The 26984-nt window shown below is 49.6% G+C and overlaps 1 protein-coding gene across 4 annotated transcripts in view; it reads right to left on the reverse strand.

The window, feature by feature from the left end:
• Window positions 1–1018: 1018 nt before the first annotated feature.
• Window positions 1019–26984, reverse strand: part of ACSBG2 (acyl-CoA synthetase bubblegum family member 2) — a 69104-nt gene continuing 43138 nt past the window's right edge. For 3 of the 4 annotated variants that reach the window (XM_033854572.2, XM_073803357.1, XM_073803358.1), the window contains exons 5-15: window positions 26742–26862; window positions 24379–24465; window positions 19548–19697; window positions 14698–14874; window positions 10183–10364; window positions 9817–10050; window positions 7403–7620; window positions 5428–5567; window positions 5093–5339; window positions 3654–3829; window positions 1019–1480 (exon numbers count right to left, since the gene is read on the reverse strand). In XM_033854572.2, the coding sequence (XP_033710463.1) occupies window positions 3756–3829; window positions 5093–5339; window positions 5428–5567; window positions 7403–7620; window positions 9817–10050; window positions 10183–10364; window positions 14698–14874; window positions 19548–19697; window positions 24379–24465; window positions 26742–26862 (1630 nt within the window). In that variant the 3' untranslated portion in view covers window positions 1019–1480; window positions 3654–3755. The remainder of the gene's footprint in view (window positions 1481–3653; window positions 3830–5092; window positions 5340–5427; window positions 5568–7402; window positions 7621–9816; window positions 10051–10182; window positions 10365–14697; window positions 14875–19547; window positions 19698–24378; window positions 24466–26741; window positions 26863–26984) is intronic. The other variant, XM_073803359.1, reaches the window with a different exon arrangement.

Here is a 26984-nt window from a genome sequence, read left to right on the forward strand (position 1 = left end):
GACTTGCCAAATTGAGGAGGCGGGCTTTAAGCCTTATCTGCATCAAGTGCTTTTTGCGAGGAGAACGTCTTCATACATTTCTTACCGATTTATAATTTGATGTTTGAAACTAAAAGAAAAGGGGTGCCTCTGGATATCTAGAACCTTAAGGGACACTGAAGGGTTTCTTCCTCCTGTCCTGATGGGCTGACCCTCCCTGCTCCTCCCGCCGATACTCTTTCAGGGCCAGATACTGTGGACGTGCAGGATCAGCTTTTGTCTGTCCATACACGGACTGTTGGATGAGAGAGGAAGAAAGTTCTGTCTTCTTTCAAACTGCTGCTGTCTTGGACCTTATGACAACAGCAAACTCATCTTTCCCGAAAGATGGAATTCATCAAGAATCACAGCTGCTGGACTTCCCTGGTGGCCCAGTGGTTAAGAATCTGCCTGCCAATGCAGGGAACACCGGTTCGAGCCCTGGTCCGGGAAGATCCCACGTGCCGTGGAACAGCTAAGCCCGTGCTCCACAACTACTGAGCCTGCGCTCTAGAGCCCGCGAGCCACAACTACTGAGCCTGCGAGCCACAACTGCTGAAGCCCGCTCACCTAGAGCCCGTGCTCCGCAACAAGAGAAGCCACCGCAATGAGAAGCCTGCGCACCACAAGAGTAGCCCCCGCTCGCCGCAACTAGAGAAAAGCCCACGCACAGCAACGAAGACCCAACGCAGCCAAAAATAAAATATAAATAAATTAAATTTATATATACAAAAAAAAGAATCCCAGCTGTTAACTGGGACCGACGGGGTGCTGTGGTGATCACTGTTAATGCGTGTGAGGGGCTTTGGGGCATCAGACACTGCCCCCTTCTGGTCATCTTGATGCCCCTCCACGGCCACCCTGTGAGATGGGGGTCTGTTTTTACAGATAACGTCCCCTCCCAGGACTCAGAAGGTTGGACTCACACAGCCAGTCAGAATTTGAACCCAGAACTGATTTTAGAGTCTGAGCTTCTCAACAAAGGACAAGACGTTCGCATCTGGCCAAAAATCAGAACACGGGGTGTTGAAGTGCTTTATTGTCAGAACTTGGTGGAAGGGTTTTCAAGTTGCTCCCAGGAAGGCAAGTAGGTTCGGGGGCCCAGTTCTTCTTCACACGTGTGAAAGCTTTTCTTCTCTGATGTCTCAAGTCAATCCTCCGAAGAGGAAAAAAAGCCAGTTGGAACCCACGAGGTCAGATCTTTCTTTAAAACAGGCAGTTCTTCAGAGACCTCCCCATCAGCTTTCCCAGGATCACGCCCTGAAGGTTCATGGGAATTCAGAGGTCTGTGATGGCCCTGTCGCTTCAAGAGGCATGGCAGGTCTGAGAGGGGGGTACCTCTTCAACAGGTGGATGACAAAGAGACTGACCCATGGGGAATCTGACTTCTTAAAAACACGAGAGACTCAAGTCCCTGCCCAGAGCAGCAAATCACGTCGTGATGGGGTCTTCCTCTTGGAGGCTAGAGAGAAGAGAAAGACAAGTTATCACATGGGGATCCTTGGTACATGTATTATATGTTCATTCCCTGAGACCCCACAAGGTGCTGTAAGATGGAAATATTCCAGAATGAACGGATCCACTTAGAAATGAGAAAAAAAAAAAAAGAAGAATCCCTCTGCAATGAACTTTAGAGTGGCACTCTCCAGGAGGAGTATCACGTGAGCCACCGAGGTAACTGAAAAATTTCTAGGGCTTCCCTGGTGGCGCAGTGGTTGAGAGTCCGCCTGCCGATGCAGGGGACACGGGTTTGTGCCCCGGTCTGGGAGGATCCCACATGCCGCGGAGCGGCTGGGCCCGTGAGCCATGGCCGCTAAGCCTGCGCGTCCAGAGCCTGTGCTCCACAACGGGAGAGGCCACAACAGTGAGAAGCCCGTGCAAAAAAAAAAAAAAAAAAAAAATTCTAATAGCCACACAAAAAAGGAACTGGTGAAATTGACTTAGGTGCTATATTTAACGTAACCTGGTATGTCCCAAAGAGCATCATTCCAACATTCAGTCAGTACTTTAAAATATGAATAAGGTGTTGTATGTTCTGTATTTCGTACACTGACTTGGAAGCCCAGTGTGGGTTTTATACCCACAGCACATCTCAGTTCAGACGGGCCACACTGTGGGCCAGTGGCTGCCATACTGGACAGCACAGGTGCAGAGAGGGTCCACCTCCCACCCCCACGTCAGTGTCGGATGACCTCTTACCCAACCACAAAGTGAAATCTGAAATCTTGCAAAAGACGCGGAATGATGAGTGTGATGTGTTTAGCTGCTGGGCTCACCCACGGCACTTTGACAAACAAAGGTGTGGAGAAGTTGAATCGGTTAACAATGAAGAAAAGAAAATGGATACAGTGGTGTCATGGGCTGGATCGTGTTCCCCTCCACAAATTCGTGTTGAAGTCCTCACACCCAGGACCTCAGGATGGGAGTGTCTTTGGAGATGGGGTCTTTACGGAGGTCATCAAGTTAAAATGAGATCATTAGGGTGGACCCTAATCCAATAGGACAAGTGTCTTTATAAGAAGGGGAAATTTGGACACAGATGCAGGGAGAAAATGGCCGTCTACAAGCAAAGGCGAGGGACTTGAGAAGGAACCAACCCAGCCGACACCTTGACCTTGGAGACTTCCAGCCTCCAGAGCCTTGAGAAAAAAATTTCCTGTTGTTTAAGCACCCTAGTCTGTGGAACTTTGTCCTGTGGTAGTTCTAGGAAACTAATACAGGTGGGTAGGCTGTGGGCATCAGAAGAGAATGATTTGACCACTAAAGGGTTACAGGTGCCCCTTGGGACAACCGAAGCTGCATCCTCCTCTCTGCCTGCACTGTGCCTCTAGCTGGGGTTCTAAAATCCTATCAGTGACTCCTGATGTCGTCAGGGCTCCCTGTGAACAAGACTTGGGGGAAAAGGGGGAGAAGAGGGGTAGGTGGGAGGAGCTCAAGTCTCTGTCCTTTACCCCCCAGGGTGGGTCGACACACCTCATTCCTTGAGTTCCCGGCCAGTAGAACTTCTCCCACCCACAATTGTTTTTTTTTTTTAATATATAAATTTGTTTATTTTTGGCTGCGTTGGGTCTTCGTTGCTGCGCACGGGCTTTCTCTAGTTGCAGTGAGCGGGGGCTACTCTTCGTTGAGGTGCGCGGGCTTCTCATCGCAGTGGCTTCTCTTGTTGCGGAGCACGGGCTGTAGGTGTGCAGGCTTCAGTAGCTGTGGCCCGCGGGCTCAGTAGTTGTGGCTCACGGGCTTAGTTGCTCTGTGGCATGTGGGATCTTCCCAGACCAGGGCTTGAACCCATGTCCCATGCATTGGCAGGCGGATTCTTAACCACTGCGCCACCAGGGAAGTCCCCCACCCACAGTTTTTGACAAAAGGGCTTCTCCAAATAAGTCACTATGAAACATTTGGGCATTTCACCAAAAGCTCTGGTCCTGGATGGGAAGGCTGCCCTGCTCCCTCTACGAGACAAGTAAAAGGCAGGAAGAACAGCTAACAGAGTTGGTGGCCAAGCAGGAGGGAGTTTGCATGCCCTGCTGGGACCCAGGAAGAGCGTGAGTTGAGGGCAGACACTACCTAGAAGCCGTGGCAGCCGCGCGTGGGTGCGTGTGCACATGGGGCCTCTGCGGTTCTGCTCAGGGACCTACCTGCCGCTCGGGGGAGACCAGCTGTGTTGGACTCATCTGAGGCACAGCCCAGCGAAGCCAGTCTCACCATCGGGGCAGCCGGGAGCAGCTCTGCCAATGACGTCACTGATAGAAGTTGTCGATTTGCTTTTTGTATTTCTGCATTATGAAATGTCTTTTAATCTTTGTTGTTGGACCTGCCGAGGAAGGAGAAACCAGTTCAGATGTGGGGATGCAATAAGAGTCCACGTGCCCCAGGCGTGACCAGGAGACAGGGTCTCATGGCTGGGGCCGGGCTGGTGGCTGGCTGTGCCCTTGACTTCCTGGGGGCACCCCCTTTGCCATCCGCCGGGATGAGAGGACCCCTCCCCACCCCCGCCTTGTCCTTGGGCCGCGGTGAGGATTCCGTGAGCCGGCAGGTGGAGAGCACAGTGAGCTCTGTGCCTGACAGGGATGCTGCACCCGACCACGGAGGGACAGCCGCTGACCCTCTGATTTTATAGGTGAGGCTCAGGGCCAGTTGCTCCAAGGTCACCCAGCAAGTGCATGGCAGGGCGAACACTCGAACTTGAGACTTGTTTCATATGCAGCCCAGGACGCCCTGTAGGCTCCGGTCACCAGGGGGTGTGGGCTTCCCTCCAGATGTCCTAGACACACACACACACACACACACACACAGACACACACACACACACACACACACACACACACACACACACACCTGACCCTGGATCACATTTCCAACTCATAAATAAAAAGACCAGGGTTTGGAGGGACAAGTCCCAACTCTGTGTGGCGGGCACAGGATTTGAACCCAGGTTGTTAAAGACTGCATGCTTGCCATGCTCCCAGCTCCCTGCGGTCCACGCTGTGGAAGTACAGCCGAGTGCTGAAAGCAAGCCCCAGGGGGGAACCTCAGGGGAAGGCAAGACCCCCCCACCCCGACCCCTCCCCTCTCGGCAGGGAGATAGGCAAAGCTAACCTAATATGTAGGGTAGTTTCAGACTCTGACGTATTAGGGAAGCAAGAAGACAGGGCGGTACAGTAGGTGTGACGGTGGACTGTAGGGTCAGTGTGTTAGGGGGGACGGCAAGCTGCCTTAGCCAGGATGGCCAGGGAAGGCTGCTCTCAGGAAGTGGCCTTTAGGGTGAGACCCGGACAATGAGAAGGAGTCTTTCGGGCAAAGAATTGCGGGGGAAGAGCAGTCCAGGCAGAGGGAGCAGCAGGTGCAAAGGCCCTGGGGAGAAGGGTGTGTGTGTGTGTGTGTGTGTGTGGCCGTGGGGAGCTGGACACCAGTTAGCTGGAGGCGGCCGTATCCCCCTCCCGGTCCACAGCTGGTCCCACAGACACTGTGACTCCCAGAAAAAAAGATGCGTCTCCTCAGAGCCCACAGTGGCCCTGGACACTAGCAAGGGACCAGCCTCCAAGTTTCAAGGCCACTGGCTCTCCAGGCCACTCACCTAGCTCCCCGCCACTGATGGAAAAGTCCTTCTCCAGGATGACCCACTTCTGAATCTTCTGCGCGTTGGAGATGGTACACTGATTCACGGCATTTATACCTTTCTGGATGGCCGTGTAGACCAAAGGGTCTCGCAGCTCCAAGATCTCGGACACGGTGGTCGCCTGGCTGCCTGCATCCCGGCAGAACCTGATGGCCTCCCAGGTCAGTCTGTCCAGCGGCTCTCCAGTCGTCTTGTCGACCTCACACTGCCCCGAGACACCCCTGTCACAACGCCTGGCACCCGGCCCTGAGGACCAAGAAGCGGCTCCCTCTCGCCTAGAACACCCACGTTACCTTCAGCGTCAGGAGGACACTCAGAAACTTGGCCTTATCTCCCACTAACATGGCATTACTGATGATGGGAATCTTCTCCTTAACCAGGTTCTCGATGGGAATGGGGGCCACATTCTCGCCGCCAGCAGTGATGATAATTTCTGAAACAAATCATGGTTGGGGGTGGGTTCAACCATGACAGTCCAAAAGCCCTGCCCCTCTGTGGATCAGAGGGGACAGAGGTTGGCACCAATGACCGCTCACCTAGAAAACCCCAGAAGCAGAGGAAGACCTGCGCCCATGGCCAGGACTCTCTCTCTGTCCTTCTCCAGGACACAGACCCAAAGTCACTCTGCCCCTCATCCCCCATCTTCAAATTTCCATTAAGCATCCGAGTCCTGGGCATTCCACTTGGACAGCGTCTTACGAACTCCTTGCCTGTTTCTTGGTCCCCCATACCCTGCTCCAGGCCCTCCAGCATGTCTTGCTTGGAAGATAGTCAGGTGTTTCTGACCACACCCTGTCTCTCTGCTTCCTCCTTCTCCCATCATTTGGCAACTCCCAAAGACCCTAAGTCCATGCTCTCCCTGGGGGGGGGTGTCGCACCCCTAATTTTGGCAAGCTCTAAGAGTTGTGTCACTTTCTCTCGCTGCCTCTGAAATTCTTCAGGAGCCCCTCCTCCTGCCCCAGACACAATCTTTACTTGTTCTTTCACCCTGGGATGCTTGCTACTTCCTGTGCCACCCACCCAAACTCTCTCCTTCCCATCCCACGATCTCACAGTCACCCTCGCCGAGGTGGTTACAGCACTAGTAATAATCAGTTTGATCCCATAATGGACATCTCTGATATCATCTGCCCAGTGACGACTCCTTTGGGTTTCTTTAGGGAGCTACTCTCCATCTTTGTGTGGTCTTGGGGGGGTTGGACTGCCGGCGTGAGCATGTGACCGGGTCTGACCAGTCGGCATATTCCATCCTCTACAGTGATTCATTCTGAGGTGTGATAGCGACCCAAGAAGATGCAGCGAGAATCAGGCCTAAAACTTGCCGACACGACTGGGAATAATACACGCTTACTCGTCCCTTGGGTGTTAGGATGAACCTAGACCGTTGGCAGCCATCTCGTCAACAAGTTGGAAAAGCCTCTTTAAGAACGGCGTCAGCACGGAGGACAGCATGGTAACAGAAGGATAGGGAGATTCCTTGTGATGTCATTTTGGCACCTGGATCCAGCCATGCCGGAAGCGTGACCTGTTGGACTCTTCTGGTTTTGAGCCAGTAGCATCCCTTTTTCACTCAAAGCTGCTTAAGAAGGGTTTTCTGTTGCTTATCCTGGAAATAATGCTAACACAGCCCTCTAATTGTATAATGACTGCCTATGTCAGGCTCTATGCCAAATGGTCTCCCTCAGAGGTTGGTAACCTCCAGCCTGTGGGCTAACTCCCACCGCCCGCCTGTTTTTGTATGGCCACGAGCTAAAAGCGGCTTTCACATTTTTTAATGGTCGGAAGGAAATCCAAAGAAGAATAATATTCGTGACACATGAAAATCCTGTGACGCTTGTGTTGGCAAACAGCCATGGCCGTCGGTCTGCACGTCGTCTCCTGCTGCAGCGGCCAAGTGGAGCAGCTACGACAGAGACCCTGCGTCCTGCAAATCTAGAATGTTTACGAGTGGGCCCTTGATGGGAAAAGTTGTCTGATCCCTGCTCTACGTCATTTCAGTTAATCCTCACTGAATCGTTACAGCTCTGTAGTTATTGTTATCCTCGATTGGCAGGGGAGGGAACAGAGGTTTCAGGCCCAGAATGGGCTTCTTCTCTGGCTCCCTGCCGAGGGCCACAGGCTGGGCACAGGGACAGAGCTGGGATGCGCGGACTGGGGTGTCCCTGTACATCAGTGTAAGCCCGCCCCGTGAAAGGCGGGGGCTGGGAGCCTTCAACGTTCAAGGTGAGCCTGCTCCCAGGAGGCCCCTGCAGAGCCCAGCCCCAGTACCTTTGATGCGGCCTGTGATAAAGAGGAAGCCCTGGTTGTCCATGCGGCCGAGGTCCCCAGAGTGAAGCCAGCCCTCCTCATCGATGGCCTCCACGGTCGCGTCCTCGCTCTCCAGGTATCCCATGAAGACATGCCGCCCCCAGAGGCAGATTTCCCCAACGCCGTCCTTGGTCTGCTGGTACAGCATGTTCTTACACCCAGTCGTGACTTTGCCGGAACTGCCAGGGGACAGGAGGGAGGAAAACTGAGGCTCGGGGAGACGAGGTCACCCACCCAGGTGGGCCTGGGTCTGTGGCCCAGGCTCCTGACGCTCTGCTCAGCTGGCCTGGGCTGGAACCTGCTGCCGCACCCTCCCCAGGACCCGGCGGGCATGAGAGGTGTTGACCGAGTGGAAGGAGGGCTTGTTCAGTCAAGTGAGCCAACTTCCCAGACACTTGGCGAACTGGGAAACCCAGCAGAGTTGTAGATTGTTTCATTATTACTATTTTGGGGAATTAAAAAATTTTTTTTATTGGAGTATAGTTGTTAGTTTCAGGTGTACAGCAAAGTGAATCTAGATTGTTTTTATCTTCACATAAATGGGAGAAGGACAAAGTGCTCCCGGGTTAAAAACAGCAACAGGGAATTCCCCTGTGGTCCAGTGGTTAGCACTCCACGCTCTCACTGCCAAGGGCCCGGGTTCAATCCCTGGTCAGGGAACTAAGATCCCACAAGCCCCATGGCACGGCCAAAAAAAAAGGAAGCAACAAAACCCCCTCTAGAAAACAGGTATGTCGACCTGAACGCAATGACCAGGACAGCTGATTTTAAGTAAGTCAACGAACCAGAATCTCTTTAGAGGTTAAAGTTACTTCCGCAAGACAGAATAGCACCGGCTGATATCTGGATTTTCGTGGAATTCCTTTCACTAGTGATACTACTCGGGAGGGTGGTTTTAAGATGCAGAAAAGGAAGTATTTTCTTACTGCCTTGCTGAGGTCTTTTTTACTGGCAGTTAGAAGGGCCAGTGGTTTTAGGTTTAAGTGTAGGGATTCCCTTAGTAAGAGGAAAAAGAAGGCCGTCCTGTGAAGCTTAAAATTTATAAAGAGCCTCCTTACGACCTCCGTTAAAATCTTTTCTAGGGCTTCCCTGGTGGCGCAGTGGCTGAGAGTCCGCCTGCCGATGCAGGGGACACGGGTTCGTGCCCCGGTCCGGGAAGATTCCACATGCCGCGGAGCGGCTGGGCCCGTGAGCCATGGCCGCTGAGCCTGCGCGTCCGGAGCCTGTGCTCCGCAGCGGGAGAGGCCACAACAGTGAGAGGCCCGCGTACCGCAAAAAAAAAAAAAAAAAAAAAAAAAGCTTTTCTAGGGGGACTTCCCCAGTGGTCGAGTGGTTAAGACTCCACCGCAGGGGATGAGGGTTCGATCCCTGGTTGGGGAACTAAGATACCACATACTGCATGGCTAAAAAACAAAACAAAGCAAAACAAAAAAACTAACTTGATTTCAATGTTTATCAACAAGGTATCTCATTTCCAGGATCTACAAGAGGTCCTTTCTGAACACCAAAACTTAAGAATTAAGATTAAATCTTTAAAAAAAAAAAAAAAAAGCTTTCCTAGGAATATGGAAAAACTCAGAAGCTATACAAGTTTCATGAGTTCAACCAGGTAAAGATAAAAAAAGTTCTGCACAGCGAAAAACACTCTTTTAGGAAGGACCACTCTTTGGTTTTGGAAGAAAACTCCAGTGGGTGTTTGGGTTCTGCAGAAAACAGACCCAGATGGGATTATGGACTGGAGAAGGGGAGATACTGATGTGCAAGGTAAAGTCAGAGGCAGGAGATGGTTTTGCCAGATTGGGAAGACTGAATTTAGTTTTTGCTAAGTTCAGAGGCAGCCGGAACTCGGCCGAGCATGAGAGGAGAGTCAGGGGGGGTCAGGGAGCGGCACAACCAGGAGGCCCTGTGTAGGAACACGGTTCTGAGACTCCACGTGGAGCTTGGCTTGGATGTTCTTACTGTGTCAGTGTCACTGGGCTCCATGCTGCAGCCCGAGGGGAGCTGAGCTTGGGAGAAAGCCAGGAGGGGCCTGGGGACGTGCTTGAGAGAAAGCACCGTGGAGATGAACTGTCCCGAGGTCTAGGGAGGTGAACCTCGGGTGGGTGAGCCCGGGGTGGGCCGTCTGGAGGCAGAGCTAGCAAATGGCAAATAGGGAGAGTCCATAGCATGTCTGAGAGCCCTTCCCCTTTGTCCATGGGCTCTCGTTCAAACTGGGGCTTCCCACGGTCACGAAAATTTGAGGCTTGGAGGCTGGAGAACAGGGGTCATTCTGGAGACACCAAGTCAGGATTCATCTTAGCCCAGAGGCCTGTCGACCCTCCCATCTTCATCCCTTTGACCCCAGAGGACCCAGAGGCTGCCCAGGAGGCCAGTACCTTAGAATCCGGTAGTTCTCTGGGCTGGACGCGGAATGGGGTCCTGAGCTTTCACTCATACCGTACGCCTCACCTATAGGTACGTCCAGACTTAGAAAGAACTCAGCAGTCTCTTGGTTGAGGGGTGCGGCCCCGCTGATAAAAATGCAGCAGCGATCCAGGCCAAGGGAATTCTTGATTTTGGTGAACACGAGGGCCTTTGCCATGCGGTAGCTCATGGGAGTGTCATGTCCCCTATGAACATGAATGCCAAGGAGAGCTCTATAGCCATGGGGCCACAAGGGGGCTGATGGGACCCAGCTGGAGAAGGCTGAGCCCCCTCACCCACTGCCCTGTATGCCTGGCCCCGCTGGCCCCGCCACTTACCCTTGCATCCTTTTTGAGTTGACCTTGAAGCCTATATTTCTTGCCCATGAGAACACCTTTCTCCTCAAGCTTGAAGATTTGCCAACAGTTTCCTTTATCTTCTCATGCATCTTTTCCCAAATTCGGGGCACCCCCAGGAAGGCGGTAGGCTTTACCTCCTGCAGAGTGTTGACCAAAGTGCCCTGCAGGGCGCAGAGCTGGGTTAGCCACACCTGCAACCCAGATGTCCATCTCTCCTCAGCCGCTCAGCTCAGCCCAGGAGAACCTTCTCTTGGCTTATTGGACCAGGGTGAGCTCCTGACCCAAGGGAGCCAATCCATTGGCTGGCCAGTGGCCAATCCGATTATCATGCTCTCTCTGGGGATTTGGTAGAGAGCACAGGCCGGTAAAATATTTTTGGAAGGCAGCGTGAGAGTACTATTAACGTTTTAAATGCAACTTGGCAACTTCACTTCTGTGGGTGACAGAATTCAGCTGAATGCAAGATCAGGTACACAGAGAAGCACGTGTGAGATATTCTTTGTGCATCATTTTGTAACAGGATGGAAACAGACTTCATGGCCAATGATGGGGGATTGGCTAAAGAAACTGTGGTCCAAGAATGCAGTGGAGTATTATGCAAGATTCTCCCCCAAATTGATCTATAGGTTCAATGTAATCCCTATCAAAAATAGGCAAGCTGGGCTTCCCTGGTGGCGCAGTGGTTGAGAGTCCGCCTGCCGATGCAGGGGACACGGGTTCGCGCCCTGGTCCCGGAAGATCCCACATGCCGCAGAGCGGCTGGGCCCGTGAGCCATGGCCGCTGGGCCTGCGCGTCCGGAGCCTGTGCTCCGCAACGGGAGAGGCCACGACAGTGAGAGGCCCGCGTACCGCAAAAAATAAAAAAAAATAGGCAAGCTATTTCATACAAATTGACAAGCTGATCTTAAGATTTATATGGAAATGCAGAGGATCTGGAATAACCAAAGCAATTTTGAAAAAGAAGAACAAAGTCAGAGGGCTTGTTACCTGATTTTGAAACTTACTACAAAGTAGGGTGATCAACTGTCCTGATTTGCCCAGAACCGGAGGCGTTCCTGGAATGTAGGATTTTCACTTATGAAATCGGGTAAGTCCCAGGTAAACAGGGACAAGGTGGTCATACTACCATAAAGCCAGAAAAATAAAGTCAGTGTAGTTTTGGTGTAAGGATAGACATAAAGTTCAGTGGATCAAAACTGAAAACCTGGAGATGAATCTTCACATTTATGGTCAATTGACATTCAATAAAAGTGCCAAGGCAATTTAATGCAGGAAAGGATATCTGTATACAAACAAACAAACGAGGGCTTAGCTAACTTAGAGCCTTCTTGCCAAACGCAAAAATTACCTCAAAATGGATCACAGACCTAAAAGTAAGAGCTAAATCTAAAAGCCCTCCAGAAGGACACATAGAAGAAAATCTCTGTGACCTTGGAGTAGGCAGTGATTTCTTACAAATGACACCAGAAGCATGGAAGAAAAAAATCAGTAAATTGGAGAGTCAACACTCATTAGAGGTAAACACGTTTTGCTCTTCAAAAGACACTAGTAAGAAAATGAGAAGACAAGCCACGGAACTGGGAGAAAGTATTTGCAAATCATATATTTGATAAAGGATTTGTATAAAGAACCCTTAACATTCAACAATAAGAAGATACACAACCAGATTTTTTAATGGTTAAAAATTTGATCAGACATTTTTCCAAAGAAGATATACACACGGCCAGTAAGTCGGGAAAAGTTGCTCACCGCCATTAATCATTCGAGAAATGCAAATTAATATGGGAGATACCACTTCGCATCTACTAGGATGGCAATACTAATAAAAACAAAAACAAGTGTTGGTGAGGATGTGGAGAAATTGGACCTCTCGTACACTTCTGGTTGGGAATGTAAAATGACACAGCCACTTTGAAAACATTCTGTCAGTTACTTATGATGTAAAGCCAGGGTCCAGTGGTTAAAACTCCGCGCTTCCGCTGCAGGGGGCGCGGGTTCAATCCCTGGCGGGGGAACTAAGATCCCACGTGCCGCGCGGTGCAGCCAAAAAAAAAAAAAAAAAGAAACTGTTAAGACAGCTTCGTTTCCTGGTTGACAATTTAAAATTTTTTTGACAGTACTAGGGGTTGATAAGGATATTGGAGACTGGGAACTTCTCAGGCCCTGTAGGCGAGTGTGTATACATTATGTTTTCAGCCGGAAAACAAAGTATTCATTTACGGAGTGTCTAATGTGTCTCAGATACTGAGCATGGGGGATGTGAGAGTGACCGAAAGGGGTCAAGGAGATACTTAAGCAGGGAACTAAATGACATGGAGGAGCCAGCCATGTGAAGGACAGGAGAATGAACCCCGTGGAAGGAATTACAAAGGCCCTAAGACTTAGCCTAGGGGAGATTATCCTGGATTTTCCAGGTGGGTCCAGTGTCATCACTGGATGACATAAGGGGTCCTTATAAGAGGGAGGCAGGAGGATCAGAGAGGTGTGACAGTGGGAACAGATGTAGGGGTGTGTGTGTGTGTGTGTGTGTGTGTGTGTGTGTGTGTGTGTGTAAGAGAGAGAGAGAGAGATTTGAAGATGCTGTGTGCTCCTGGCTTTGAAAATGGAGGAAGAGGCCACAAGCCAAGGAACACAGGCAGCCTCTAGAATCTAAAAAAGGCAAGGAAACCAGTTCTCCCCAAGAGCTTCCAGAAAGAACACAGTCCTGCTCATGTCTTGGTTTTATCCGATTGAGACCCATTTTAGACTTCTGACCTCCAGAACTGTGGCATGATATATTTATGTTGTTTTAAGCCACTAAGTTTTGTGGTCTTTGTTCCAGCAAGGATAGTAAGCAAATACAGAGGATGTAGCTGAGGAAAGTGCAGAGTTCTTTTCTGGCTCTGTTAAGTCTACAAGGTCAGGACATACAAGAATACTTTCACTTACTTAACATGAAAAACCTCCCAAAGATGAACTCCAGCTAAATGAAGAGGTAACCCCCCAAAAAAGAACACAAAGACCTTAGAAAACAGAGGATTCAGCACAGGAGTGGGAGGAAGGGATATCCCTGCATGACAGCTTGTAGAAGCTACTGTTGATGTCCTCTTCAGACCTCTAATGGTCCACAGCTTCCCTCTTTTTCAGAGAACTGCCCTTATTCAGAAATGCCTGGGAAGTTACGCACCCACATGAGTGCGTAAGCCTATCGCCAATGACTCTCCGAGATGGGGGTACAAAAGCCCAGACCCCTTGCCTCAAAACAGTACCACTGTGGTGCCATTCATGCTTCAGAGGTTCCCATGGGATTGGTTTGCGTAAGGGCAATTCCACTCGCACGCCAGCTGAACTTACATCCTCTCTTCTCCCCTTGCCGTATCTTGCTCCCCTCACTCCCTCCCTTACAGTTTTCACCTGAGAGATCCTACTCAATTAATTACAAAAACCTCCATCCCATCTCAGGTTCTGCTTCTAGGGGGCCCAATCTAGGACAACTTAAAACAACAAACAGTCCTACTCAGGGCAGAAGGATGGAGGAGAAAATAATGCAGTAGGTATCAGAACATTTGGAAAATCCTGATAAGCATGTGACAGCTGAGATGGAGCAACCGGACAGGTATACAGAAAACTTCCACCAAATTGGAAAAGAAAGGCAACTATTAACTCTGGGGAAAACAAAAGGTTGTACCAGACAGGCAGTGTAATCACGTAGTAAACTGCATGGCTCCGTTAACTAAGAAATCTTTTCATTGAGAGGGTGGGCAAAGGGGAAGCAAGTGAAGATGGGGGTGTAAGAGGATTAAATCCTTGCCTACTGCAATGGAAAAGTAAGAGATAATATTTAAAAGTGCATGAATCAAGAAAATTATTACATATTTTTTTAAAAACTGGAGGTGAATGCCAGAAGAAATCTCTTGAAAATTCTGGAGAGTTTGCCGCTGGAGGGTGGTTAGGACATTGCTGCTTTTCAAAAGCGGTCCAACATCCCTTATCTCAAACCCTTGGGGCCAGATGTGTTCTGGAATTGAGGATTCTCCGGCCTTCAGAAAGGTAATATGGTGCTAATCTCATTTGTAATATGAATCCCACGGCGGTGTCTTGGCAAGCCAGCTGAAATCCTTCACGTTAATATTTCTGCAGATACACATATTCCCAATAAGGGGGATAAAAATGAAGACTCCAGATAGCTTCCCATCAGTTTAGGTCAGATTTTACTGCCAAAAACGTTTGGTTTGGGGAGCTTTTTGGAGTTGGGAATACTGACTTGAAAAAAACTACACATGTACACACACGTTCTGCTTTCAGTACCATTCCCATCTTAGCCTTAGGTTGTTCAGTGTACAGTCTGCACAGCCATGGATACCACGACTTGGATAAAGATAAAAACTAAAAGAAGGCGGCTGACTGTTTCAAACGCTGCTACCTGGGAGCGTTAGATGAGGATGGAGAAGGAAGCCCCAGATCTGGGACTTGAAGGAACCATCCACACCTCCGGGCTGCCCTTAGCCTTAATACCTTGAGTGCATCTGGTTGAGCAAAGTAGATGAAAGCCCCGACCTTCATGGGTATCCAGACATCCATCATCTGAGCTGCGATGTGGCTGAGAGGAAGGTAGCTGACCACCACCTCCTGCTTCTCAGGAGCGTAAGCCAGATGGAAGTCCCTCGCCACCGACCCCGCCGTCCACGTGATCTAGAACACACGTCGAGCTTACAATCCAATACCCTTCAGCGCGCCTCATCCTTGCCCGAGGGCCATTTAAATACAATTATTTAACAAACACAAAGCATCTGCTTAGGCACCGCTCTTGTACTTTACAAACATTGAGTCCCTTAGTCCTCATCTGCACACACTGGGGTTGATAACTGCGATTCTTCCATCTTACAGATGGGGAACCAGAAGCACAGAGAGGTTCACTGACTTGCCTGAGGATGGAAGGAGCAGTAAAATTCGATGGGAAGCTTTGGGGGATTACCAGACGCCCTAGGATCCAGCAACAGACCCTAGAGTCCGAATGTCTATCGGGGATAGTCAGAAATCTGAAGGATTCAGTAAGTGTCCCAGAATCAAATCCTGACTCCACCATTTACTAGCTGTGTGACCCTGGACTATTTGCTTAAAAATCCTTTGCAGCCTATATTTGCTCATCTGTAAAAGGGGCACAGAGGTTCCTCGTGCCCAACATAAAACTATAAAACCAACACCGTCCAACAAACGAAAAGGCCACCCATAATCCCGTGGCATTAATACCCCAACAATTAGTATGTTAATGTTTTTCTTTCTCCGGTGCATACGTTGATGGAAAGTTTTAGCGTACCTATGATTTTGCAATCTATATTTTTTACTGGTGCCATAAGTCTCTGGCAAACAGTCGTCTCGTTAATGCAGCCACACGGGCCTCTGCACTGTTCCTCCAACACATCAGGCAACGTCCCGCCTCAGGGCCTTTGCATGGGCTGTTCCCGCTGCCTGGGATGGGCATCCTCTAGCTGTCTCCACAACTGACTCCTCAAGATGTTATATTCTGGTTAAATGTCGCTTCCTTACGGAAGCAGTCTCACATCACCCGAACTGAAGTTTCCAGCATCTTTCTAATCCGCTACGTACTACTTGCCACAGTCTGAGGGGTTTCATTTGTTCATTCCCTGGCTGTCTTCCCGAGCGCCACCATTGGGTCTGTTTTGCTCAAAGGGGTTTTCCCGGCACATAGTAGGTGCCCAGTAAATTTTTGTTGAATGAATGAATGAATGAAGAAAGAAAAGTTACATTTAAGTGTAATGAAATATGCAAAGCACTCGCCCTGTAGTAAGCCCTCAAGATTTGTCCCTCTTCTTTCTCTGGGCCTCAGGATGGAGGGATTTTCCGTCTGTACCCATAAGCACTGTCACCCACAGTGACCCAAGGAACCCAGTGCCCATTTGTTGAGAAAAGGGGCTAGGTGTGTGTAGACCGTGATTTACAGTGGTTTAGACACTCCTGGGTTCAGATCCTGGCTCAGACCTTTCTACGCTCTCTGACCTTATGCAAGTCATTTCCCCTCTCTGAGCCTCAGTTTCCCAATCTCTGAAAGGGGTTAATGACACATCTTACCTTGTGGGGTTTCTGTTAGGGCTTAGTGCGTTTACCTCAGCATGGCATAGTACCCTATAAACGGGAGAAGCTTTGAGCTGTTGACATATGTTGAGAACATGGGACTAGCTTTGACTTCCTGCTGTAAAGATGATGATGATTTAAAAAATAATAGTCGACAGGGATTATTTTTTAATCCCAATGTGCAAGGCTTTGCTCTGAGCATTTTATGTCTGTGTGGTAGGTTAAAGACAGCTGCAAATTCTCTGCCACCCCTGCCATTCAGAGCTGAAGTCTGTTTTCCTTTCCCTTCACAGGGCTGGTCTAGTGACTGGTTTTGACCCACAGAGTGGAGCACCGTGTAAACTTCTGACATTGAGTCCTAATAGACTGCAGCTTCTGCCTTTGTATCAGGGCATGCTTGCCCTCGGAGGAGCCAGCGCCACGTTGAGAAGTTCGACGGCCTCGATGCCCCCATGCTTTGAGGAAGTGCAAGCCCCATGAAACACGTGAGTGAAGCCCTGCTTGGACCTGCCAGCCCAGCCTGGGCACCAGCTGAATACAGCTGAGTGACCCCAGCTGACACTCTGTAGGGCAGAAAAGACACTTTGCCAAGCCCTTCCCAAATTCCAGACCCAGAAATAACACACTCTTGGTGTTTTAAGTTGCTAAGTTCTAGAACGGTTTGTTACACGGCAGTAGCTAACTGACACAGTATAGGAAATAATTTAACCTTCATAGCAACTCTGAGAGGTAGCAACCATTCTTGTCTCCATTTTACAGATGGGCAAACCGAAGCCCAGAGAAGTTAAGGAAATCTTCTCAGGTCACATAGTTAGCAAGTGGGGGAGCCAGGATGCAGATCCAGGCAGACTTGCTCCAGGGGCTCGGCTTTTGTCTGCCCTCTGTGAGGACATGATCTCACTAGACATGAAGCCACTGGGAGCGTGGACGCTGGCCAGGGTTGGGTGGGCGCCTCATCAGACTCCATTCATTCAGTCCACAAAATGGATTGAATCCTCCTGTACACCAAGCACTGGAGACACAGCAGTGAACCAGACAGATAGCCCCTGCCCTCAAGGAGTGTTGTTCATGATAAACACGTGACTGTATAATATGGCAGTGCAAGACAAAACAGTAGCCAAATGGGGCTTGGGGGCTAATGGGATGGTTTATTTTTCTTTGCTATTTTAAACGTGGAAGTCAGGGAGGGCTTCACAGAGGCGGCAACATTTGAGCAGGGACCCGGAGGAGGTGAAGGAGCAAGTCATGTGGGTCTCTGGGAAATAGTATTCCTTGTAGAGGGAACAGCCAGTACAAAGGCCGGTGTGTGCTGCCAGCTGTTAAGCTGGGCGGGTGGGGAAAGCCCTTATAAAGTAGAAGCGCTTCATTTGAAAACTAGCAGTCTTGGGGCTTCCCTGGGGGCGCAGTGGTTGAGAGTCCGCCTGCCGATGCAGGGGACACGGGTTCGTGCCCCGGTCCGGGAGGATCCCACATGCCGCGGAGCGGCTGGGCCTCTGAGCCATGGCCGCTGAGCCTGCGCGTCCAGAGCCTGTGCTCCGCAGTGGGAGAGGCTGCAACAGTGAGAGGCCCGCGTATCGCAAAAAAAAAACAACAAAAACAACTAGCAGTCTTTCTGACTCACAGAGCGGAGCGTGTTGGGTGCATGTCCTGCCAGACACTTTCCTGCTTTTAAAACTTACAAACTTACTCGCCGCCATTTTTCAGCTTTTAACAAAATTGCGTTGTGCTCTGTGTACTGTTCTTCAACCAGCTTTAACATATTTGTAACGATTGCATCTGTGGACATTTTTACACCTTAGCCCCATAGACCTACAGTGTAGTTGAAAATGTGGATTGTGGCGCCTGCCTGCCTGGGTTTCAGCTCCTGGCCCTGCCATGCTGCTTGCTGTGTGACCTGGGCCCAGCAGCTTAATCTCTCTGGGTTTCAGTTTTCTCATCTGTAGAAACAGCGTCCACCTGATAGAACAGATAGAATCATAGAATCGCTGTGAGGATTTACAAAGTGTAAAATTCTCGGGATGGCCTCTGGCCCCATAGTAAGTGTGCAACAGAAATGAATCACTGTCTTTCTTGTTTAAAAAAACACCAGGGCTTCCCTGGTGGCGCAGTGGTTAAGAATCCGCCTGCCAATGCAGGGGACACGGGTTTGAGCCCTGGTCCGGGAAGATCCCACATGCCGCAGAGCAACTAAGCCAGTGTGCCACGACTAATGAGCCTGCGCTCTAGAGCCCGAGAGCCACAGCTACTGAGCCCGCATGCCACAACTACTGAAGCCTGCGTGCCTAGAACCCTTGCTACGCAACAAGAGAAGCCACCGCAATGAGAAGCCCACGCACCACAATGAAGAGTAGCCCCCGCTCGATGCAGCTAAAGAAAGCCTGCATGCAGCAACAAAGACCCAACACAGTCAAAAATAAATAAATAAATTTATGGGAAAAAAAACCCAACAACTTTATCGAGCTGTAATTGACATACAGGGAACCGCATTTGAAGTGTACAATTTGGCACATACGGACTATGTCTGCACCCGTGAAGCCAGCCATCACCACCATCGAGATGGTGGACATTTCCATCGCCTTTGTAATGCCTCTCTCTTGCCCTCCCCAGGCAGCCACTGATCTGCTTTCGGTCCCTGTAGATAAGTTTGCGTTTTCTAGGGATTGAACCCGGGCCCTCAGCAGTGGAAGCATGGAGTCCTAACCACTGGCCTGCCAGGGATGTCCCCCATAAACAGGATCTTTTAGCATGTATTCTCCTTATTCTTTCCTAACAGTGACCTAAATAACCATCAGATTTGGACTCCACCCACACATGAGTAAGTTTTCCCCAAGCACACGGCCTTCCTCAAGTAACTAAAACAGCTTCTGCTTTACCTCTGAAACACAATGTGTATACTGCCCTTTCATGTATTTATTTTATCAAACACGGTTCTGAGCTCAAACAACCCATGAGGCAGGGACTGTTCCATTGCACCCATTTTACAGATGAGGAAACTGAGGCTTGGAGGTGTCAGATGCCCTGCCCAAGATCACAGAGCCAGGTCTGCCCCAGAGTCCCTGATCTCAACCCCCGCACTATGCTGCCCCCAGCCTTGGAAGCATTTGCATAACTCTCTATGACCCACAGATCAAGGATCCCCCCATGTGCTGGGCCCCTAAACGCCACTGTGCCCCTGTGGGTCAAGAACAAAACTAGCCTGAAGACCACTGCCCCGGAGTGACGGGACCCTGGATGCTGCAAATTTCGTCCGTGTCAGCAGAGACAGCACTTACGTTGTCATGGCTAAGCATCACCCCCTTGGGATAGCCTACGGTCCCAGAAGTGTAGATGATCACAGCACACTGATTGGCCTTCTGGCTCTTGATGATCTGGTCCAGCTGGGACTCGGGGATGCTGTTGCCAAGCTCCATGAAATCATCCCACTGCGGAGAGAAAAGACAAGCAAAGACCTAAATAGACATTTCTCCAAAGAAGACACAAAAGATGGCCAAGAGGCACGTGAAAAGATGCTCAACTTCACTAATCATTGGAGAAATGCAAATCAAAACTACAATGAGGTATCACCTCACACCTGTCAGAATGGCCATCATTAAAAAGTCTACAAACAGTAAATGCTGGAGAGGGTGTGGAGAAAAGGGAACCCTCTTGCACTGTTGGTGGGAATGTAAATTGATAGAGTCACTATGGAGAACAGTATGGAGGTTCTTTAAAAAACTAAAAGTAGAACTATCATACGACCCAGCAATCCCAATACTAGGCATACACCCTGAGAAAACCATAGTTCAAAAAGACACACACACTCCAGTGTTCATTGCAGCACTATTTACACTAGCCAGGACATGGAAGCAACCTAAATGTCCACGAACAGAGGAATAGATAAAGAAGTTGTGGTACATATATACAATGGAATATTACTCAGCCATAAAAAGGAACGAAATTGGGTCATTTGTAGAGTTGTGAATGGCCCTAGAGACTGTCACACAGAGTGAAATAAGTCAGAGAAAAACAAATATCATATATTAACACATATGTGTGAAATCTTGAAAAATGGTGCAGATGAACTTATTTGCAAAGCCAAAACAGAGACAGTGTAGAGAACAAACGTATGGACGCCAAGGGGGGGAAATGGGAGGGTGGGATGAACTGGAAGATTGGGATTGACGTATGTACACTACTATGTATAAAACAGATAAGCAATGAGAACCTGCTGTATAGCACAGGGAACTCTACTCAGTGCTCTGTGGTGACCTAAATGGGGAGGAAATCCAGAGAAGAGGGGATCTATGTATGCGTAGAGCTGATACATTTCACTGTACAGCAGAAACTAACACAACATTGTAAAGCAATACTCCAAAAAACAAACAAACAAAAGAAATGGAGGGTGGGGACTCGGGGTGTGTGAGTGGGGTCCTCAGCACCTAGGAGTTCCCTTCCCCAGTCAGATCTTGCCCCACCAGCTTCTCCCGAAGCATGATTCCCAGCAGGAGGAAAGGCACCTCTTACAAAAGCCCTAAGACGTTTGCTTCTTCTCCTCCACTTCCCAGGCAGGCTACTCAAGCACCGGTGCCTCGGTTTCCTCATAGGTAAAATGGGAATGACATCAAGACCCAACTGCTTGGGTTGTTTTAAGCAGTAAATGGGTTAATATATGTACAATGCTCAGAACAGCAGAGTTCAATATTATTTGTGCTGTGCCTTCCCAGATGCCACTCAGCACCTCAAACTTATTAGTTACCAGATTGATGTGGCTGAGGGCCACTGTGATTGGTTTAAGCTAGAAGGTCCCATCTGCCTGGGCCCCAGTGGTTAGACTGGGTCTGGTCCGATCACAGTGAAGGTCGGGGCTTTTGCTGGAAGTGCTGGGACATGAATGCGTCATCTGGACGTGAATAAGATGTAGCCATAGGAGCTGCTGGACCATCTCAGGACTAGGGGGAATCAAGGCTGGCATGGAGCCAAGATATGAAGAGAGCAACATGGAGTCTCAGTCACATTATTTGAGCCCCTGGTTCCAGCCGTGCCTGAAATCCACACCCTAGGTTGTGGCTATGAGCCAATAAATGGTCTTTTATGCTTAAGCCATTTGGTGTTAGGCTTTTGTCACTTGCAACCAAAGACATCCTTACTGATAAGAGATACATCATCTCCCTATGGCAGATGAAGGAGCTGAGGCTCAGAGGTGGTAAGTTACCTGCCCAGGGTCACACAGCAGGTAGACAGAGGAGCTATCATTCTAACCCAAGACTGTCTGACTCCAGAGCCTGTGCTCTTAATTAGCTTAGAATTTGGTGCCTCAGAAGGAACTGTTGGGCTGTGTGAACCAAATTTCACCTGGGACCTGCAACAATTCTACCTCTGAGCCCCTAGTGAGGCCCTGGTTGAGGGTAATGTCCTGTCTGCAAGACAGAGGGCACTCCAGGTCCTCCAGAAATGGCCAGTATTGCCTGTAGCCTGCCAGGGCAATGCTGGCCCCATCTGCAAGGGAAGAACCTTTACCCAGACCATCTCTAACAGGGTAGGGTGATGGTGAGAGGAGCAGCACACAGAAGCCTTTTGCAGGACCCTGTCCTTTCTCTGAGAGATGCCTCAAGCCCTCCCCCGCAAAGGATGCTCCCCTAATTGCTGGTGAAGACCTCATTCTCCCATGGCCACAAGTGATTGGATTAGGTAGACCCCAGACCCAGTCCTGTCCAATCCAGTCCTCTCTCTTGGCAATCTGGAATTGGTCCCGAGTCCCATCCCAGGCATCGTAACCTACCCAGTTAATTGTCTTATTCTGCCATCCCCCTGCCCCCGAATTTCACCTTCTGATTTCCCAGGCGCTTTCTTTTTCTCTCAGTTGTAATGACTGTCTTCCTAAACTGAACCTAAAAACGGTAGGTCCTACTCACCCTTGCAGAGAAGTAGATACTAATCTGTGTCACAGAACTCTTCCCTATAAATCATTGTCCTTAACCAGGGGTGATTTTGCCCCCGAGGGGACTTAGGCAGTGTCTGAGGATAGTTTTGATTGTTTCAACTGGGAGGGTGCTATTGGCATCTAGTAGGTGGAGGCCAGGGATGTCGCTCAACATCTTACAATGCACAGGATGGCCCCCACGATGAAGAATTATCCACCCCAAATGTCCAACAAGGCTGAGAAACCCTGCTGTAAATACTATTTCTAACAAATGAGTTGATTTAACTTATCCAGGCTTCAGATATTGTTTCTGTGTTGGTCATTTTTAACCTCTGAAAGGTCTGTAATTCTGATCGGTTGTCTTACTTAATTAGGCATTGTCCTGGTCTTAACATTTAAATGTTTTCTGAAAGGTGCACGAGCTGGTGAGTGTTTTGGCCAGAAAGGATCATTGACATCTTTCCTCCCGCTTGCGTGGAGGGCAAACCAAATAAACTCCATGACATTTTAGGACTTCTGATTTGGGACATGGGTTTGCTGGCCTAACAGTGGCTCATCCTGGCCCCTCACAGACCTCCTGCCCTGACTTCTGTGAGTTAACTCATTGTATCCTTAAAAACAAAACCCAGGACTTCCCTGGTGGCGTAGTGGTTGAGAATCTGCCTGCCAATGCAGGGGACACGGGTTCGAGCCCTGGTCTGGGAGGATCCCACATGCCGCGGAGCAACTGGGCCCGTGAGCCATGGCCGCTGAGCCTGCCCGTCCGGAGCCTGTGCTCCGCAACAAGAGAGGCCGTGACAGTGAGAGGCCCGCACACCACGATGAAGAGTGGCCCCCGCTCGCCGCAACTGGAGAAAGCCCTCGCACAGAAACGAAGACCCAACACAGCCAAAAATAAATCAATAAATAAATAAATTTAAAAACCAAACAAACAAAAAAAAGCAAAACCCAAACCCCCTCCTTTGGCTTAAGTGGGTTTCTGTTGCTTGCACCCAAGCATTTTCTGATTCTAGAAGACCCTGAGGCAGAGTGAATTTGCAAAAAAATGACTGCGACAGCATTTACGGTGTCACCCACTCTTCAGGGGCCCCGCCCCTCCCCCAGTAAGAGCTGAAGTCTGGGCCCTCATGCAGCTTGGCCTTGCTGGGCAGTGTGTTACTTCCAAGAATAGGTCGTTAAAGGCAGGACAGCTTCCACCTGGATATTTCTCTCCCTCAAAACATTCTCTCTGGAGATCTGAACCACCAATAAGTCCAGAGGTCCTGAAGTCATCATGCCGGAGACAGCATATGGAGACACCACAGAGAGACAGGGAAATGTGCTGGAGGAGCCCCAGCTGTAGGGTTGGGACCAGAGTGAGGACCAGGGGCTTCTCCTTGAGTGCAAAATTTTAGCGGATGCGGAAAAAAAAAAAAAGCTTGTAATCAAGATAAATAGTACTTTAATGCAATAATTTAAAAGTCACTATCAAAGCAGAGCAAATTCATTATGAATGAAACATCAAAAGTTTAAAAAAGGCTCCAGCAGTGCTGTTGGTCCGAGCCATTGCAGATATGTGCACCCCTATATCCCTATTTGTATATATTAAAACTGGCTAATTGTTTTAATAAAAATGTTGATGACTTTGCATCTATGAAAACCAGGAAAGTAAATTTATAATAAGTTCTGGTTTGAATACAAATTAAATATTTAAACTTAATGTTGTGAGTTCCAGCACATCTAATTTTCAGTGATGCAGTATTTTTTCAGTTACCCTAATGGTCTGAAAAGCAACTAATGATAAAATGATTGGTATTGTCTTATGCCACCAATTTTGGGGGCGATTTGTTACACAGCAATAAATAACCAGAACAGACACCTTCTGGTAAATCAGAACCTTCATGCCAGAAAAAAATTATCTCAAAAGCCTCACCCCCTTCCCTTGTGAGGCCCCTTCCTCTCCCTCGCTCACCACCCACTTCCTTTGAGAGTCCCCGCCCACTTCCCTGGTTTGGCCCCGCCCTCCCCTTTCCTCACCACCCACTTCCTTTGAGAGTTCCCGCCCACTTTCCTGGTGAGGCCCCGCCCTCTCCCTTTCTCACCGCCCACTTCCCTGGTTTGGCCTCACCCTCTCCCTTGCTCGCTACCCACTTACTTCGGGAGTGCCCTCCTTCCCTTTCAAGGCTGTGCCCTCCCCTTTGCTCAGTGCCCCCTCTCACACTTACAGAGTACAGGTTGTTACATTTGCTCTCCTTCACTGGCAGCCTGTACTGAACGATTGCTTTTAGGGTCTCCATCTTGGTCTTTGGAATCTGAAAGAAAGTTGTGTACGGACCTCATGGTAACGGGGCCCTGGAAGAGCGCATTCTAAGCTCTCTCCCTCAGGGACCTCAGCCTCTTTCCCTCCCCCTGCCCATGCAGTAAAACTTTTGCTCTTTGTCTTGACTGACAGGTCGGTATCAGTAGACTGCAACCATCACAGAGAGTTGAGGGCAACAGCCTCCTGAATTCTGCTGTACAGAGCTGTGGTTTGGGTTGGTGAGTCGAAGGAGGCCCTCCCGGCCCTTTGTCTCCTGGCACCTTATGCTCCACGGCCAAGATCCAGCTAACCTTCTGGTTGGAGCAGGGCTACAGAGATCCTCCATGAAGGTGGCTGGAACTGGCGGGGGTTCAGAACGCTCTTCCTAAACCTAGACCTGTAAGGTTCAGGTACCCAGGCCTGTGGGATTCTTGCCCCCCTGTTTGTGCAAAGGAAGGAGTGTGCCTGTGTGACATTTCTAGCCAATCCAGTGAAGAAGTCACTTCCAACATCCAGAACGCTCCTTACAACCAAGCCTCTGGCACGACCTGGAGGGAAAAGATGCCAGAAGTGCTTGTAACAGCTGGACAAGAGTTTTCCAGAGAGAGAAGAAACAGACATCCAAAAAGCCTGAAGCAGGTAGTAGCCGGGATGTTGGAGGGATATAAAAAGTCCAGGCTGGCTGGAATGGGGATGGAAGGGAGAAGGCCGGGGGAGGATGCAGGAAGCGGTGGAAGGGCCAGGTAGGCCATGCCTTGGAGGTGAGAGCAGGAGTTTGCAGTTTATTCTAAAGGAAGAAGGGAAGCACTGGAGGGTTATGAGCCGTGACCGTCCCCCAGAATCAAAGATTTCCAAGTGGAGCTGAATGTCCAGTTTGGGAGGAGAGTATCAGAAGCCTGGCTTTGAATCTTCCATGCAAAGGAACCAGAACAAGAAATCTCCCACAAACTGCATCTTTGATGAAACTAAGAGATGGAAATAATTCATGCCTGTGAGGTTGAATATACCAGAACGAGGACAAGAAGCCATAGCAATGAGGTGGCTGCAGGGGAAAGGATGGGGCACGTGACCTCTTCTAACGCTGGAAAAACCCAAATCGGAAACCGGTATTCACGGCAAGAAGGAGAAGGGCCCCACCCGTCACCCACCCCGCAGTGTGTTCTGCTGCGAACAGGACAGACAGGGCATGACATGAGTACCAGGGACCAAAGAAGCATGCCTTCAGAAAGCAATTTCAGAAAGTGGACGTCCGTCCTCACTGAACCAGCTCAGGAATTAGGTGTCGAAGGAGGCCTGGTGGCACGAAATATCCTGTTTCCCCGAGTCTGGCTGGATTCCATTGAGGCTGGCAAATGTGCCCTGATTTCAGAGAAGTTAAAATGTGGGGAAACGCATGGCCCACGGCGTTCAGAGGATGCCACCCACGGCGAGACATCTCCACTCGAGAAATAGCAAAAAGTAACGCAGGAAAGATGAAATATGGTGTTAAAGAAACAGTCGCAGGAATTCCTTGGTGGTCCAGTGGTTAGAACTCTGCGCTTCCACTGCTGGGGTCCCGGGTTCCATCCCTGGTTGGGGAACTAAGATCCCACAAGCTACGCGGTGCAGTGGCTCTTGGGGTGAGCCGTGAATCTGGCCATCGAGGCTCACCCCTCCCAAGGACTCCCCTCCCCTCAGGATCCTTCTGCCCAAAGCTGGTTCAGGCAACTGCAGCTCATTCAAACACAAGTCATCGGAAACGTTTCTTGCAACATTACAAAGATAACACAAGGGGGGGTAAAAAAAAAAAAAAAAAAGGAATAAGAGAGGGTCAGATTTCACTGTGCGCAAAAAGTCACTGCAAAGCAAAGGAAAATTGCCCCCTAACCTTCCAACGTAAAACCTAGGACGTAATGGGGTAAACGCAGCTGGGAAGGAAGAACACAAAGCAAACATACAAGCCCTGAGGGGAGAGCCAGACATCAGAAAGTAGTGAAACAGGAAGTGGTCGGACTTATGAAAGAAACAGAAAAGAAAGACAAAAGCATTCCCGAAAGGAGGACAATTATAAGAGGTGAACATAGCAAGGATGACAAGGTTCAAAATAACTGTTTCTGAAAGAAAACTGGTAAGCAGTGAAAGGTATATAAAATAACACACAAACACATTTTTAAAAACAGAGGCTGAGTAGGAAATGAATACGCATTGGAAATTAAACTCATCCACTCCACGCACATCCACTCCACACGTACACAACCCCCTCCTTCCCCCAGTGACTGGCAGGCAGCAAGGGGGGGCGGAGGGGTTTACCGAAAGGATTTTCTGCAGCTGTAGGTCATTTTCCACCAGCAGGATGTTCACTTTGGCGTGAGCAATGATATGTTGACAGGCTTCCGCAGAGTTGGTGGCATAAATACCAACACAGAAGCCCCTGGGAAAAGAAAACACATGCACGAGTGTGCCCCACACACCTTAAGTCGAGAACGAACGTCCTGGAAGGTGGGGGGAGGGGAAGCGTCTGCGGGGGAGGGGGAGGGTCTGCAGGGAAGGTCT

The sequence above is a fragment of the Tursiops truncatus genome, chromosome 3 (assembly GCF_011762595.2).
Source record: "Tursiops truncatus isolate mTurTru1 chromosome 3, mTurTru1.mat.Y, whole genome shotgun sequence".
Lineage (NCBI taxonomy): Eukaryota > Metazoa > Chordata > Mammalia > Artiodactyla > Delphinidae > Tursiops > Tursiops truncatus.